Genomic DNA, 17,221 nt, shown 5'->3' with positions numbered 1-17,221 from the left:
AAGGGATTGGTCAGGAGAAGGTAGAACAGGATGTTAGTAGAGGGACTCTTGCAAATCTATTTGATGATATTGGTATAAATGCTACTTGCATTGTATTTGTTCTCTGTCATCAATAAAAATGATTTAAACATAAAAAGTCATGGGTTAGGAGGCATTGTCCTTCTGTGCATTAAGAATTGGTTATTGGACAGAAAATAGCAGGTACAGTTAAATGGCCATTTTTTTCAACCGAGGAGGGTGAATAGTGAAATGCCGCAGGGATCTGTACTGGGACTGGTGCTGTTTAATATATTTATAAATGATCTGGAAAATGGAACGACGAGTGAGGTGATTCAACTTACAGGTGAAACAAAATTCAAAGTTGTTATAAATTGTAAGAAGACCTTAGGAAACTGGAAGACTGGGCATCCAAATGGCAGATGAAATTTAATGTGGATATTACAAAGTGATGCACATTGGGAAGAATAATCCAAATCATAGTTTCCTGATGCTAGGATCTGCCTTAGAAATCAGCATGAAAGATCTGGGTATAATTGTAGACAATATGCTGAAATCTTCTGCCCAGTGTGCGGCAGTGGCAAAAAAAAAGGAAACAGGATGCTTGTAATTATTAGGAAAGGGATGCAAAATAAGACCACAAATATTAAAATGTCTCTGTATCGTTCCATGGTGCAACTTCACTTTGAGTACTGCATTCAATTCTGGTCACCGTATCTCAAAAAAGATATAGCAGAATTAGAAAAGGTTCAAAGAAGAGTGACCAAAATGGTAAAGGGAATAGAACTCCTCTCATATGAGGAAAGGCTAAAGAGGTTTGGGCTCTTCAGCTTGGAAAAGAGACAGCTATAGGGAGATATGATAGAGGTCTACAAAATCCTGAGTGATGTAGAACAGGTAAAAGTGAATCAATTTTTTACTCTCAAAAAGTACAAAGACTAGGAGACACTCAATGAAGTTACATGGAAATGCTTTTAAAATAGAAGGAAATATTTTTTCACTCAATGAATAGTTAAGCTCTGGAACCCGTTACCAGAGGATGTGGTGACAGCGATTAGCATATCTAGGTTTAAAAAAGGTTTGGACAAGCTTCAGGTGGAAAAATCCATAGTCTGCTATTGTGATAGATATGGAGAAGTCACTGAATGCCATGGGATTGGTAGCATGGAATGTTGCTATTATTTGGGTTTCTGCCAGGTACTTGTGACCTGGATTGGTCACTGTTGGAAACAGGATATTGGACTAGATGGACCATTGGTCTGACCCAATAAGGTTATTCTTATTTATTTATTTATTTATTTATTAGGACTTATTTACCGCCTTTTTGAAGGAATTCACTCAAGGCGGTGTACAGTAAGAATAGATCAAACATGAGCAATAGGCAATTACAGCAGTAAAAATATTCAAGTAACAATACAAAGTATGGCATGGTATACTACTTGCAATGACTACACAATACGTAATAGAACATTATAATTGGTAGTGAAGGGTAAGGCAAAGTTGTAACATATAGATGAGTAAGAAAGTAGGAAGAATAAGAAAGTAAGGCGACTGATTTGAAGAAAGTTGCACATGAGGTCAGAGAGATGCTTAAATATCATCTCAGCTAGGGTAGGAGTGGATAAACATTAACAGATCGACTCTAGCAGGCACTGCAGGATCTAGTTTAGTCTTCACACCCACCCCTAGGACAACTCTTCATTTATAGTCATTTTATGTTCTAATGAGTAATGCCGATTGTTTGTCATTCAAAAATATCACTCAGAAAGCAAGAGCTGTCACTGCACAAAGGTATCATCTGGAGGAGCTCAATACTTTGTGGTAATCTATTATACAAAAATTGGATTTCACTCATACCATTTTCAGTAGTAGCTCAAGGTAAACTATATTAAAGCCCTGCAGGTATTTTCCTGCCCCTGGAGAACTTACAATTTAAGCTGTATCTGAAGCATTGAATGGTAAAGTACTTGCCCACGATCTCAAGGTGTGGCAATGGGATTTGAGCTCTGGATTTCTTGGTTCCCAGCAATCCACTCTAACCATTAGGGTATTCCTTCACTGGAGCACTAAGCAAAGGATGTCATCGGTGGAAAGTGGCAGAGTGGGCATACCAGCACTCATACGTACCTCACCAAGAACTTCCCCTTCAGTGTGCAGGATGGGGAGGCTCTTACAGAAAAGCCTGAACATTCAATGTAAATCATCTTCAGATGTATGGTAGAAGTGATGCATAAATCAAACAAAATAAGATTGACTGCTCAGTGCGTTTCAGTGAGAGGGACGCTGTCGTCTATGGGTAGGGAAGGGGGTGGATATAGGCGAGTGTCCAGTATTGTATCTTTCTTGGAAAAGAAACTTGGAAGATGAGGGATCCTTACTTGTTTACATTCATTTAATGGAAGGGAACCCTCTTTGGATTCTTCTGAGGCAGATGAGACATCAGAAGAGGAAGAGTAGAGCTCCTTGTCTTCATCCACAAGATAGTTTGCTTTTAGAGAAGATAAAGATAATGTTTTAAATTCCAGTTTACTTATTCACCACTCCTGCTCATATTTTGAAGGGCTGAAACTTAGAAATAGGGGACCATGACAACAGCATGCCTGCTTCGGAAGTAAACATTCTAAATACATATTATGGTGCTTTAGAACTGCTTGAGTTCTTCACATACATTATCATGTTAGAAAATGCTAAAACCTACCTCCTGCATAAAATAGACAGGCCAGTAATAAGCATGCTGAGGCCCAGGGCAGAAATGTGGGAGAGGGGGCCCCAAAGTCCACCAGCAGGTTCTCTCTCCTTTAGCTGCAGGCAAGCTTGGGGCCCCAGGGCAAATGCCCTCTTTGCACTCCCCTAATGCCAGCCCTGAAAACGGGACCTGTGGTAAAAATATACATTAGAGGCATTAACATGTACTAATGCAGGATTGTATGTTAGTAACTCTAGCTGTAAATGGTGATGGTGAGTGCTCTTATGGTACAACATGCTTATTTTTATTTAAGCTTCTTACTTTTGTGCACAAAGGTCCTTGTAGGATTACAACACTACTGAGTGCAATGTCTCTATCTGGATCTTTAGGAGGTAATTTCAAAGGGATTTCAAGGGTAAAATAGCACCACCCCCAAGATTCCATATATGGTGCCCTAATTTGCATACCCTTCCAAGATGCGTGAACTCATAAAGAACTAGATTCTATATATGGCATCTGAAAAATCCATGCAGAAAAAAATACACCTAGACATACTTTATAGAATAAGTCTAAATTTCCACATAGATTACAGAATGCACCACGCGCTCATCCGTGTGACTAGATTTAGTTATGGGCAGTTACACCAAGTAAAACTTGGAGTAAATGCCGACGCCTAAATTAAGCGTGGACCGGGTGTATTCTATAATGCACATAGATTTGTGAAATGCCCACGACCCACCCATTCCACACTCATGGCCCCGCTCCCTTTACAACTATGCGATTTAGAATTTACACACATCACGTTACAGAATACACTTAGACAGTTGTGCGCGTAGATTCTAATTAATGGCAGTTAGTGTCAATAATTGCTTAATTGGCAATTATCAGAGCTGACTGGCTTGTTAACTAATTAAGCTGCATGAACAAATTCACAATACAACCGGATTTGCGAACCTCAACTTAAATCGCACTATATAGAATTCGGGGGAAATTGGCTAATGAGCTCTGAACCATCAAAAATTAGCTAACCAATTATTGATGCTAATTGGCAGTCATTAAAATTTGCATGTGGATCTGGATGCGCACCATCCTATAAAGCACAGTGTCTAACTCCATGGTACGTACCCTAAAAGGGGCTTGGCCATACGTGTGTCAGGGGCATTCCAAAAGGTTGTGCGCAGAACTACAGAATATTGCCTAACTGCACCTAACTTGGGTGCTGGCTTTTACACCAGGTGTCAGCCAGCCTAAGTCCGGCTCCCAAAGTTAGGCGCAGGATCTGTGCTAAATACTATTCTATATAAGCAAGTGCTCTTTAAAGAATTGCGCTTAGCACTGAATTTTTTCAACACCATTGACTGAATTCCTTCCTTAATGTACAGAAATTTCCTTTCCCAAAACTGACTGGAGTATATAGCAGGGGTTCCCAAGCTTTTTTCGGTTCGCAGCACCCCACCCCCACCCCGGGCACATAGGTCCCCACTCCCCCCCACCACCACATAGTCCCTTTCCCTGCAACCCTCTGCCTTCCCCAAATCCAGCACTACTTTCCTTCCTGTAGGTCCAGAATCACTGCAGCTTCCTTCTCTTTTCACCGCCGCTGCTACAGTGCTTGCAGCTTACATTTTCAGGCCACCCGTGCTCCACACAGGCACTCCGGGGCCTTCCCAGTCTGCTTTGTCTGCCCCTCTCTGATACAACTTCCTGTTGTGAGGGCCATATGCGACAGAGGGAAGTTCCCACAGTTCCTGTGTGAATCGCGGACAGCCCAAAAATGTAAGCTGCAAACACTGCAGCGGGGGAAGAAGCAGGAAGTGGCAGATGCTGGACCTGCAGGAGGGGAAAGTATGAAGCGATGCGCCACGGCACCCCTGAGAGTTTGCTGTGGTGCACCAGGGTGCCACAGTGCACATTTTGGGAACCACTGGTATACAGGCTTACACTTATGCAGATATGTGGTGTAGCAATTTGGGCGGACATGTTCCTAGGAGTGGGGCAGGCTTTGAACTTATTTGCATATTTTATAACGTATGCATGCAAAATAAACCGGCAAATCCGTATATGCCAAAGACAAGGTAAATGACTGCATGCCCTTGCTGTTGGGTAATTTTCAAAGGGGAAATATGCACATACTTTCCCTTTGAAAACTGGTGTAACTTCAAAGCGTATCTGCCACATAAATAAGGCAGCCTGTATAAAAGAATTCTATTCCCATATGAGTTTCTTGAGTATGCTCAGCTAGGTGTCTGTAAAACTGCCCAGCACATACATGCATAGAAGTACTTGAAAAAGACAGTGTCTACCTTTTATATGATATAGCCATAGGCATGACTAGGGGCAAATAAAAGATGGAGCAAGAGCAGGATTGACACTTATGTATGTATCTTATGCACCAATTTCCACGACACATGCACTCAAAGGGCTAGATTCTTTATATGGTGTCTGAAAAATCTGCATGGAAAAAAATCATGCCTAGTTGTATTTTCTAAAGTACACCTAAATTTTACAGAATAGACAAATTTCCGCGTGGTATATAGAATATGCCGAGTGGCTCGCCACGCAACCAAATTTGATCATGTCCATTTAGGTCACGTTTTACTTGGTGTAAGTCCTAACACCTAAAGTAGGCGCAGATCAGGTGTATTCTATAATAATATGCATATATTTCAGAAACATCCCCATCCCACCCCCTTTTCAACTTTGCAACTTAGAATTTAAGCACACTACATTATAGAATATGCTTAGCGAGTTGTGTGCATAAATCTCAATTAAAGCCAATTAGTGCTAATTGCTTAACATCCAATTAACAGTGCTGATTAGCTAGTTAACCAATTAAGTTATGTACATGGTTACAGAATACACTTCAGTTTCCACGCAGATTTTCAGGCACCATATACAGAATCCGGGGGGAAAGTTACACCTGTCTTAAGTTTAACTGTGTAAGTTTATGGATAGGCTCTTTTAGAAAAGGCACATCTGTTATCTTTATAAAACAAAACAAGCACAAGCCAATATCCATCAAATATATCATTTAATTTTTATCAATTACATAGTAACATAGCAGATAAAGACCTGCATAGTCCACCGAGTCTGCCCATCAAGGTGGCCACAGTTGAATCTGGCATTCTGCACAGGTTTCACTTCTTCATGATTAAATACTGGTATATTTTCTCTCCCTGCCAATTTTGGGGCACAGAATGTAGAAGTCTGGCTGCCCCCAGTCCTGCTTCCCAACTACTGGACTTGCCCTCAAAGCCACGCCAGCCTTGATCCTGATCCCAGATGCATCCTCCAAAGAACGTTCTATCCGTAGAGACAGAACAAACTGTGGTGGATTGATCTGGGTTTTTTTTGGATCACAAGCGATACCTGCCTGATATTTTATTAAATCATCTTACTATTTGATTTCAGATAATTATTTTTTGAATTTAGAAGAAAATGTTAAGTAAGATACTGGACACTGGCTATAAAATTGACATGAGGATGTTAGGAGTGTAAGAACTGTATACTTCCATGTTTAATAGGTTGGCTCCTGCTCCCAGGTGATAGTCCTAAAAATTGATAAAACTGAAATGATGAATTTTGATGGATTTAGCATGAGATTGGGTATTTATATGTTTATGACATCACATCCATTGGGATTCTGGAGGATTCCAATCTTTACAAAACAATCAGAACAAATGCACCTATGTGCCTTGACCACCTAGGCACCCTTTTGTAAAGTTACGCTCATCTGCATTACCACAGAAACCTAGAAAGTGATGGCAAATAAGGTCCATTCCTAATACAACATAGTAGAACCTACCTAAGTTCAGAATTTGTTCTCACCTCTTCACACTGATATAGCTCAAGCTCTTGCAACCTTTTTATACATTCAGCATCCAGGGCCTCCACTAAGATCATAATGTTCTCATATGCTGTAGAATCATGGTGCGTTGGATACATTTAAGCATTCCTTCACTGAAGTTTGCCCTTGTTCAATATTGGTCTCTCCCCAGCCCTTTTAGTTAAGCCTGAATTTAGGTATAGCCAACTGCCTAGGGCATCACATTTTGAAAGTTGTCAGTAGTTCCCAAACCTAGTCCCAGAGGCACCCCAGCTACTCAGGATATCCACAATGAATAGCCATGAAAGAGATTTGTATGCAGTGGAGGCAGTACATGTAAATCTCATGAATATTCATTGTATAGCACAAATTAAAGAACAAGATATCTATATTCAGATATAGCTATAAAACATGAAAATATGTGTTAGTGGAATTAATGAATGTATGATGAGTGGTGAGATTGCAGTGTGTGGATGTAGTAACTTATAGGTTTTAATTTTTATGCATTGTGCAAGATTATGTTTGGATATAATAAAGATTTTGAATTGCACATAGTTGTGATTCATATATTATGAATATTCATTGGGGATATCCTGAAAACCTGACTGGCTGGGGTGCCTCCAGGAACAGGTTTGGAAACCTCTGACTTAACTTAAACAGGAACCTGATTGTACTTGCTTCAGCACCATGTTTTATGACCTGGGGGAAGGAAGAACAGAAACCTCATTTCCTTCCCCACTGTTCCTTGGACCTGCCTTTGTAGATCAGCAGCTTAACTCTGGCCCTGCTAATGTATCTTCCACCATTCTTGCATCCATCTATTCCTTCAATCTTTGTATACAATCATTCTGCCTGCTGTTTTTGCTTCCTTCCTCTATTTCTCATTATGTATCCATTATTCTTCACAGTGTGTATTTCAAATCAGTTATGTGATTCTCATTGTGCCTTCCTCTAGAAGGTGGAATAGCAAATGAATAAAACTAAACATACAACTAATTCTATTTAGGAAGATGTCGGATGCATCATGAGATGTGAGTAAAGGGCTCTGCTCATCTGTAGGACACTGTCTCTCCTCTTCTTCACTTGAAAAGAACTCCTGGGCTATTCGTGCTGTTTGCTAAGGAAAGACAGAAAATTTTTATTTAAATTAAAAATAAATACAGTAATTAAAAAAAAGAGCATCCCTAAAAAGCTTGCATTAATTGTGTAAAATAATGAATTCATGCAAGTTAATGTCAGTATAACCAGCACCAGTCCTAGCTCTGGAATAAGCAAATAAAAAGCTCAAACTTGTTTAAGAAAGCAAAGTTCCTTAGCTTGTGTTTTCAAACATTTCTTCGGGACCTTAGACCTCAGCATTAATTAGCTGATTACTACAGTGTGTGCATAAATAGTTTATTCAGCAAGGAATCCTTTCAAAATTTTATTGTACAGTTTTCATTACTAACTTTAGTTACACAAGCAGTGTTAAGAAGCGTTATGAAGTTTCTGCTTATGTAGATAAGCCATCCTCCGGAGTAGGTTTAAATTTAGACCAAACAAACCATTAACATGGTGGAATGAAAAATCACTACAGAACCTCAGTAGGGTTAGAAATGAATCTTCCAACACACAGGAATGAATTGTAAAAAATGTATTTCCACAACAAAGATTTGACACGATTAGCACCTGTCTCCAGACTGCTAATGTGGTAGATGCGGTCTAACATAATACCCACTGACAGCAAATGCTTTCTGTTAGTACATCTACCCATAATGTTTTGTACTCAAGAGAGTTTCTTCTCTATAGTCACATATTAGCAGACTCCTGAGGCAGGAAGTAACACTGAAACACGGCTCTGTGTCAAGTCTGAGTCACGGTGGAGGAAATAAATTTCTTTGATTCATTCCGGTCTTGGAAGATTCAGCTCTAAGTTCAAATTTAGACATGGGCAACTGCTGAGAAAAGGAAATTTCCTGGCTTGGTGGGCTGTACGGATTTATGAAGTAACTAAAATGCCCAAGGGTGCAAAATATCAGGTAAGGAAAGCCCACTCCCTTTTGCTTCATGACTCTATTCTTCAATCTATGGGTTGGGTTTTTTTTTTGGGGGGGGGGGGGGGGGGGGGGGGGGGCATTCTCCAGTTCTGTCTGTGGGTAGCGAAATCTTAACTGGACCCTGCTCCATACCTTATCCAGTGTCATGTCTGTGAGGTTTGCTGGGATGCCATCACTCTCAAGGTCCTGTTCCAAGGTGGGGCAAGAAGCCTTATAACCATATAGTGAAAGCAGCTCTTCAAATGGCACCTCACTCTCCTGAATAAGAAAAATAGATGTTGCATTAGATTGTGTTTTTCCTAAGAAGATTCATTGTGTGAATATGAAAAGGAAAACAGATGAACATGTGAGCGGATTTCCTCTGGAATATGCCTCACTTTTGATCTATGCTCAGAAAATTAGAAAAAAAAAATACAACCCCTCCCCCCCCCCGAAAAAAAAATCAAAGTTGAATATTAGGTGCAAATCTGTTTTCAAAAGGGCTTTTTTCATTCTCTGAATATGGTAGCAACCTATAAAAACAGGGCCCTTAGCAATTTGGGGGTCAACATTCAGAAGATATCCAGAAAGCCACAGGACATTATTGCTCACCCCAGCACTACCCAGATAATGCCAGATGTGAAATGTGGGTGGAGCCAAAAGTTATCCAGTTAGTGGCAATATTCAGACCACTAACCAGATATCTACCTGGTCAACTATCCATGTAGATGTCTGAATACCTCCACCATCTGGATAGCATGGGCACGCTGCTCCATCCAGATTTTCAGCCTTGGCAGCAATCTGAATCTTGCCACTGAATATCTGCCTTTTTTGACTGCTGCGGGAAGTCAACCAACAGCGGCTAATATCAGTATTGGTCTGTTACTCCTTCATAAGTCAAGAACAATGAAATCAATACAGAGCTAATTTTACTGCCTTGTGTATTTGGGGGTTGTAAAAACTCTTTCCCAGTTCTAGAAATGTCTCCTCTTTTATGTCAGTTTCTTCCTCTTCCTCCTCCTCTTGAATGCCATAGTTCTGGGATAGAATATCGGCCAGGTTAAACCGGTGGTCAGCTGAGCCCATTGACACCTCTAGAGAAAAAGAGATGACAGCTGTAATAGTACAACTCACAGGTTTAGTTTAATACAGTACCTGACATTCCACCCTTAAAACAAAGTATCAGAGCAGTTTACATTCAGCCAATAGAGCAGAGAAAACAAAGACAATCTGGGGCAGACTTGTGACCCCATAACAGGGCACTGTCAATCTCCAGAACTTAGAGAAAAACAGTAGGCTTTAAGGCCTGCTTTAAAATGAGGTAAATGGTGTTCAATGCAGAGAATTTGTGCAATACGTTCCAGAGCAATGGAGCTAGAACATAAAATGTGGAACTGCAATCGAAGTAGATTCTTGAGGGAGATAGAATGGATAAAAGATTATCAGTTTGGAAACAAAGAATATGATGAGTATGCACCAGATAAAGTAGCGAGTTGGCCAGTTTCCAAAGTCAAAATAGGTATTTAAAATTTGTGAGCACTGGCTTCCTATATCCTATACAATTCCCTGTAAGACCCCTTGCCATTACCTTTCATGCTTACTATGTAGAAAATCTGCATCCTGGCATTAGTAGGAACTTAATCATCACAAATGGTGAAAAATTAATCCATAAAATACATCAAAAACTTGCAAATCAAAAGTGGAAAAAGAAGATTCACAAATCTTATCTTGTTTCAATGACTAAATCTAAACATGGTTGTACTTAGACATAGGAGGAGGAAAAAGACCTCAGAAATTGCAAACAGTCTTTACCCACCCTATGGACCATGGATTGGGAAAACTATCTTTTAGCAATGATGAATCAATCACATAGGTCAAAAAAACCTCCTTCCTGCCCTTAGTCCAAACTTTACTTCAATACAGGTTTGCCACAATAACATATATATTTTTTGTCTTTTGAAATACATAAAACACTTATGGAACATAACCACAATTCTGACTCTCAAATCTTCATGGGAAAATAATCGGCAATGTATAAAGGAATCAACTAGCATTATAGTGACACTTACCTGTAAATGCTGGACCCTGACAGGCGCCTGTTTCACTAAGGCCTGTCGGGATCCAGCGTTAAGAGTCACTATGGTAGTTGGTTCTTTTATACATTTATTTTCCCATGAAGATTTCAGAGTCAGAATTGTGGTTATGTTCCATAAGACTGTTTTATGTATTTCAACAGACAAAAAATATGTATGTTATTGTGGCAAACCTGTATTGAAGTAAAGTTTGGACTAAGGGCAGGAAGGAGGTTTTTTTTGACCTATGACTGATTCATCACTAAAAGATAGTTCTCTCAACCCATGGTCCTTAGGGTGAGTAAAAACTCTTTGCAATTTCTGAGGTCTTTTTCCACCTGCTATGTCTAAGTATAACATTTTGATTTAGGTACTAAAACAAGATAGATTTGTGAATCTTTTTCTACTTTTGAGTTGCAGGTTATTAGTAGGAACTTTGCCAGAGTTGACTAAAAGGATCCAAGCAATTGGCTTGCATACTCTGACATGACCTCTGAACTCTGTATTCAGGTACCTGCTGTAGTTTGAAATCCAGCTTCCACCAAGCATGTGTTGGGAGTTCAGTACGGCACCTTTGGACTATGTACCAACCAAGGCCTTCAAAGAAGAAAATTAACAGTTTGACACTGCAAATATATTTACTGTACAATAATACACATCAAGAAAATGCTTTTCATTTGATACAACTAGGAATGCAGTTCCTTAGCGGTTTAAATGTAAAGTGCATGTCATTTACCTGAATTTGCTATTTTTGTGTTATGATTTAGATATGGTGCTCTTGGTTCAAGTTCCACATAAATGGAAAAAAAAATATTCTCTAACAACTAGAAGTACAGTAAATATGTTCTGCTTAATGGAAGCCCAAATGATATAGAAGAGTCAAGAAATGACCAAGTGGCCAAATAGTGAGAACTTCATCATACTTTTACTGTGTTTCTATGATTCTCAGGATCTGGTTTTGTCTCCTAATATACTGTGGTATTTTGATGTTTGGAGTAGAGAATGATGCAGGGACAAAGTTTGTCTCTGCACCGTCCCTACTATCTCTGTCCCCGTTTACAAAGGGCAGGGAAAGGGAATGAGACTTGATATACCGCCTTTCTGTGGTTTTTGCAACTACATTCAAAGCGGATTACATATTATATACATGTATTTATTTGTACCTGGAGCAATGGAGGTTTAAGTGGCCTTTTTACTAAGCTGCGTAAGTGTTTACGCACGTCAAAATGGAGTTACCACACAGTGTGGCTCTTGCGGTAATTTCATTTTTGGCGCGCGTCTGATATGCGCGTCCAAAAAATAATTTTTATTTTCTGCTGCATCAGACGCGCACCAAGTGGCATTTGGCGTGCGTAGGTCATTACCACCTGGTTACTGCGTGAGACTTTTACCGCTAGGTCAATGGCTGGCGGTAAGGTCTCAGACCCAAAATAGACGCGCGGGAATTTTCATTTTGCCGCATGTCCATTTTCGGCAAAAATTTTAAAAAATCCTTTTTTTACAGGTGTGCTGAAAAATGATTCTGTGCATGCCCAAAACCCGCGCCTACACTACTGCAGGCAATTTTTCAGTGCACCTTAGCCAAGCCATAAGGAGCTGCAGTGGGAATTGAACCCAGTTCACCAGTATCAAAGTCTGCTGCACTAACCACTCTTCAAAAGCCTCAATAGATTTTATATTAAAATCTTTTTATTACAGTATAAAAATTAATATTCTGAACTGTCATTTATAAAGCAAAAATATAAGATACATCTCCCATCTTCCCCTTTCAAAAACACCCCCTCCCGTACACTCCCCCCTCCCTGCCCCACTTACAAGAAACACCCTTGCAATCAGGAAATATGAAACACCTTCCGAGCATCATTCATGAGCAACTGTATGCATTCAAGGAAACAAAGGGCTCCACCATCTATATCAATGCCAAAGCTGAGGAAATAGTGCTTCCCTTCCCACATTGTTATCCAATATCACCCCATTCTATGACTTGAAAATTCACACAGCTCTCGTCCTTAATTAGCAAGTAGAAATAAGTTTTCTGACTAGGGGCAGAGAAACAGAGCAATTTCCCCTAAATGAAACCAGACACTTTTAAGAAAAATTTAAGAAAAATGTGGCTCCTGTATTAAAACCTGAAGTTTCTGCTGGCCGGAAGCCGTTTCCTGTGATCCCGTGTGATCATAGGAGTGGCAGAGCTACTGTGGCACTTAGTACAAAGGACACCCAGCCTACAATATTATGGATGGGGAGGGACAGAAGAAATTTACGGGACAGGGACCTTACCATGTTCTTCCGGTTCCAGGACTGGGCTCACACACAGAGCATGCAAGCTTTGCCTCATACAGTCGAGTCCTTGATGAGTAAGTGAAGACCTCTTCCTGCATGTCACACGAATGGGAATGGTGACGTCATGCGTGGTGGGCAGAGAGGGGCCTACACTCAGGGAGGACTATAGCCAGAGTTCGGGAAGGACAGTAAAACAATAGTTGTTTGATTTACCATGGGTGCAGGGGTTATTACTGCTTCCGTGGGGCGGGGAAATAACCACTGTTTGTACCCACGGTAAAAAGGTGGACATTTTTAGCCTTCCTACGATTTTACCATAGCTTACCGCAGTTTACCTGATCCCATGTCATCCTCTAGTTTGGAGACCTACCCACGTGTCAGGCTAGCATGTATCCTGGTTTTTGGCTCCTATTGACCCACGCAAATACTCATACAAAGGAAGACCCACAGTAAGTATCTGCACATGGCTTGGCATCCCCCACAAGCTACGAAAGGATGTGCATGCATTGATTTTTGTAGAGTGTTATAAAGTATGCAGTCAGCTCTAAGTTGCCACTCTGCATATTTATTTTATTGCTGTGTGTTCTTTTTCTGGAAACATGTCACAGCTACAGTGCAGCGTGAGCTCTTATTCCTGTTGTAAAAGTATAAGGAATTGAGAAAACCTGTCCCAATATAGTATTTTACCCACCTTGGATCTGACCCATTGTGAGGCAGGAAATCCAATTTACCAATATTTCTACAAATAATCTTTCTGTTTTCTGAACATATTTGGTACTTGCTTATATAAATTTTCAGTGCTCTTCTGACATCTGAAAACTGCAGCTACCTCTTTGTTGCTATCTTTTTTCATACTTCGGACTTGGACAAACTCTTCATTGACATTTTGGATTTAATTTGAGAAAGAAACAGTTTGGGGAAAAAATGAAGAATAGGTTGAGCTACCGTGGGTACTTGCCTTACTTTTCGTGCAAAAAAAGTGTTATCAAAAATAAATCGTAGCAGCTGCAAAAAAATAAAGACAGAGGTAAACACAGATGCTGTGGGTGCTGCAGGAGGCTGCATGAACACATTAAAAGCTAAATTTAAAATTACAAATAAGAAAAAAAAAGAAAAAAGACAAAACAAGGGGCTACTAGCTTTGCAACCAACATGGAATGAATAGAACCAGGATGAAACAATAACTACCTGCCATCAGAATGCCCCTTAGTTTTAGTTAAAATACTGTAATGTATACTTCTAAAGTGCACAACCAGAAAACTACTACTACTAACTAACATTTCTAAACAGAACAGCAACCCTTGTATCAGTTTGCACTCACTTGAGTCCAAGTGAGTTTCAAGGCGCTTTCACAGATTATAAGGATAAATCTTTGATTCAGACACTGAATATACCTGCATTTTTCTAGTTTCAACTATACACATCCCAATTTTAAGTGACTCCTGAGGAAGGCCCGTGTGGGCCGAAACAGGGCTCATGTCGAGTCCTGGATGTTCAATAAAGCACAAGTTTTTACATCACCTGCTGTCCCCCCTTCCTTTTGTTGCCCTTGTTGTGACTGTTTTACTTCTAAAGTGCATAATTTTAACTTCACGTTAAAATCGTGAAACAAAAATGGGGAATGGTATGGCCAGAAAGTTTTCTGGGATGTCTCATTATCCTTGAATCAGTTAAGAAAATATTTTCAAATGTAGTATGCTATAGTTGCAGGAGAAGATCTCATTTTTAAGCAGAAATTCTACCAGCTACATCGAGTACCCTTTGTTCTTCAATCCTAAACTTCCAACTTCCAAACTGCTGAACATGTTTAAGAGATGATTGCTTGTGGCTCCTATTGATATAGAATACAACCTGTGTATCTTTTTTTTTTTTTTTGGTGATGTTCCTTGAATAATTTGAAAATATTCTGTGAAACAGGGTAGTTATTCTAGGACTGTTTGAATGTGCAGACTGTGGGGAGAGGGGGGATGTACAATTTCCTCCTCTAAATTCTTACTGTTGTGCATGCTTAAAGAGAATGGTGTTCTTCCAGATTTGATATGGTATATCATAGTTTTTGAAAAAATACGTTTACAAAACTTGAAAGGACTGACAGGACTTGGCCTTGAACCAGGCACTTTCCCAGCCAGAGACAGGAGCCATTACTAGTAAATAAGCTTACTTAAATAAAGAAATCTGGTACCGATCTAGATGCCGGGCCCAGGGGCATGTCCCCAAGGAACCAGACTGGCCCTAGCACTTAAAAGATTTTGGTGCAAACAATTCCTTGTTTCTAATTTGACAGCTGCCCAGCATTACAGAGCCTACGCTATTAGATTGTAAGCTCTTTGAGCAGGGACTGTCTTTCTTCTATGTTTGTGCAGCGCTGCGTATGCTTTGTAGCGCTATAGAAATGCTAAATAGTAGTAGTAGTAGTACGCAGCCTTTGTAGGATGACCTAGTCCCATGCTTCAGCCCCAAACCCAAAGACTGCCTAATCCCTGCTGCACCTCAAAGACTGCTTTACCCCAGGCTGCCTAGACTCCTGCTCTAACATCTGGATCTATAAATTCATCTGTTTGTTGCTGCAAGGAAGGCTTAAATTGAACTTGTTAATGGTTTGTTTAAAGTCTTCTTTAACGTCTGGAGATAAGAAGTCCAAACTGCAAAACCTGGCTCCATGGCTTAAGAGATCTTGTGTTTATGCTTACAACTGTGGTGAAGGAATCCTTATGTCTCTTACCTGTAAATTCTGAAAGGAAATGGAGTAAATAAATTCTGCACTGATTTCATTTATATTTATGTGAAAGTTCTATCCTTCCATTCATTGTCTCCGATTATGGATGCTCTCTCCACTGTAAACATCATATCCCCTGAGAATCCTAAGATTAGAGTCCACCCTGGAAATGGCAGACCACTGCTGCTTATGTTCCTGGGAAAACGTTTGGCACGTAAACATTTTTACTTGGACAATTCCATTCATTGCCTTAATCATTAGTAATAGGCAAACTTCTGCTCCTCATATCTCTTAAAGGATGCAGCAGCTCCCCTTGTTTAGTGTCCTTGTGGAAGTTAAATGGTTAGCATGCAAATTTTATGAGCACACCAGTTTATTAAATGGATGTTTTACTCGCCCTTGCAGTTCATCCTCTCAATCTGAAAAAGAAAAAAAAAAAGTGATTTAATAGGAGACTCAATTAGGGAATCCAAAGTCTCTGAGGTGGATACCTGGAGAATTTCAACCAGGATTGGAAACAAAGAAAAGAATATAAAACGCCTAGAGAGAGCATCATCATTAGAGACTAGTGGTTTGTTGGAAAAAGCCTTAGCCACGTAGACGTGATTGAGAAGAAGCCTGGTTTTCTTCCATTGTGCAAGACTAGTTATGGTAGAGGAGAAAGAAAGAGGACTAACCGAATCTGCTCTTGGTGGCTGCCAGAGGATTTCTTTGAATACCTTCTACAACTGAAAGTCTTGTGTTCCTTTAAGGGTTTCCACCACTCCTTACCATGCCTACCTAGCTCGAGAAAGAAACTCTAGCAGCTAGAGTGGACTGTGCAAGGAAATTAGATCAAGGCATAATAAGAAGACAGGAGGGTCTTGACCGAGCTTAGTGCGATGTTTTATTTTTAATACGCGCACTGGGCCCTGCTACTGCAATTTGCAATTACAAATGCATTGCAAATACAGCTCTTTCCCACTGCAGCGTAATATAGCAGTTACTACAAGCAGCAGAGGCTTCTTACCTGTATCGCGGAGAGTTAAGCCAGGGAGAAGCTACTGTACTACTGACGCGAATGGTGAAAAACACCAAACCCGTCCTTTAGCGACCCTATCTTCTCCCACTCAGCTCAGGTAAGCCGGCTTTGTGTCTTTAATTAATTAGGGGGAGGGGGAGAGAACGTCCCTATCCTCCCCCGCACCAGACGAGCAGAAGAAACTAGCGAGGAAAGAGCGGCCACTGTACCCGTATTCTGGTAGACGCACTAGCTAATACCTCCACGACTCGCTGGTCTCCCCTGGAGCCATGCGCGAGGCCAATGCACTATAAAAGGGAGGGGAGGCAAAGGCAATTATAGAGTATACAGGGAAGGTGGCGTACTTATTCATAGACAACAGGCTTCAAAAATAATCGTCGTCCCACTACAGAGCTATGGAACTCGAGCAGCTTCTCAACTATATCTTACCCGGGGAACGCTATAGAACCTTCCCTCACATCTCGGTGGTCAAAGTCGACTTAGTTCACGACCAGGCGCCCTTAGATCCTGATCTGGTACAGCAACCTGTTGAAAAGAAGTGGATGTGAACACGGAAGGACTTTTGCCCATGAAGAATGCGTGCTTCACTTTTGGCGAACTTTCCT

General features: G+C 40.4%; 1 protein-coding gene across 4 annotated transcripts in view; it reads right to left on the bottom strand.

Annotated features, from left to right (window-relative positions):
• Positions 1-16,792, bottom strand: part of MIER2 (MIER family member 2) — a 76,905-nt gene extending 60,113 nt beyond the window's left edge. For 3 of the 4 annotated variants that reach the window (XM_030218671.1, XM_030218675.1, XM_030218674.1), the window contains exons 1-7: positions 16,605-16,792; positions 15,602-16,014; positions 11,111-11,193; positions 9,461-9,618; positions 8,678-8,803; positions 7,500-7,626; positions 2,376-2,485 (exon numbers count right to left, since the gene is read on the bottom strand). In XM_030218671.1, coding sequence (XP_030074531.1) covers positions 2,376-2,485; positions 7,500-7,626; positions 8,678-8,803; positions 9,461-9,610 — 513 coding nt within the window. In that variant the 5' untranslated portion in view covers positions 9,611-9,618; positions 11,111-11,193; positions 15,602-16,014; positions 16,605-16,792. The remainder of the gene's footprint in view (positions 1-2,375; positions 2,486-7,499; positions 7,627-8,677; positions 8,804-9,460; positions 9,619-11,110; positions 11,194-15,601; positions 16,015-16,604) is intronic. The other variant, XM_030218672.1, reaches the window with a different exon arrangement.
• Positions 16,793-17,221: the final 429 nt, after the last annotated feature.

Source organism: Microcaecilia unicolor, chromosome 11, assembly GCF_901765095.1.
Source record: "Microcaecilia unicolor chromosome 11, aMicUni1.1, whole genome shotgun sequence".
NCBI lineage: Eukaryota > Metazoa > Chordata > Amphibia > Gymnophiona > Siphonopidae > Microcaecilia > Microcaecilia unicolor.
Note: the sequence above shows the minus strand (reverse complement) of the source record. Positions and strands in the feature narration are given on the sequence as shown.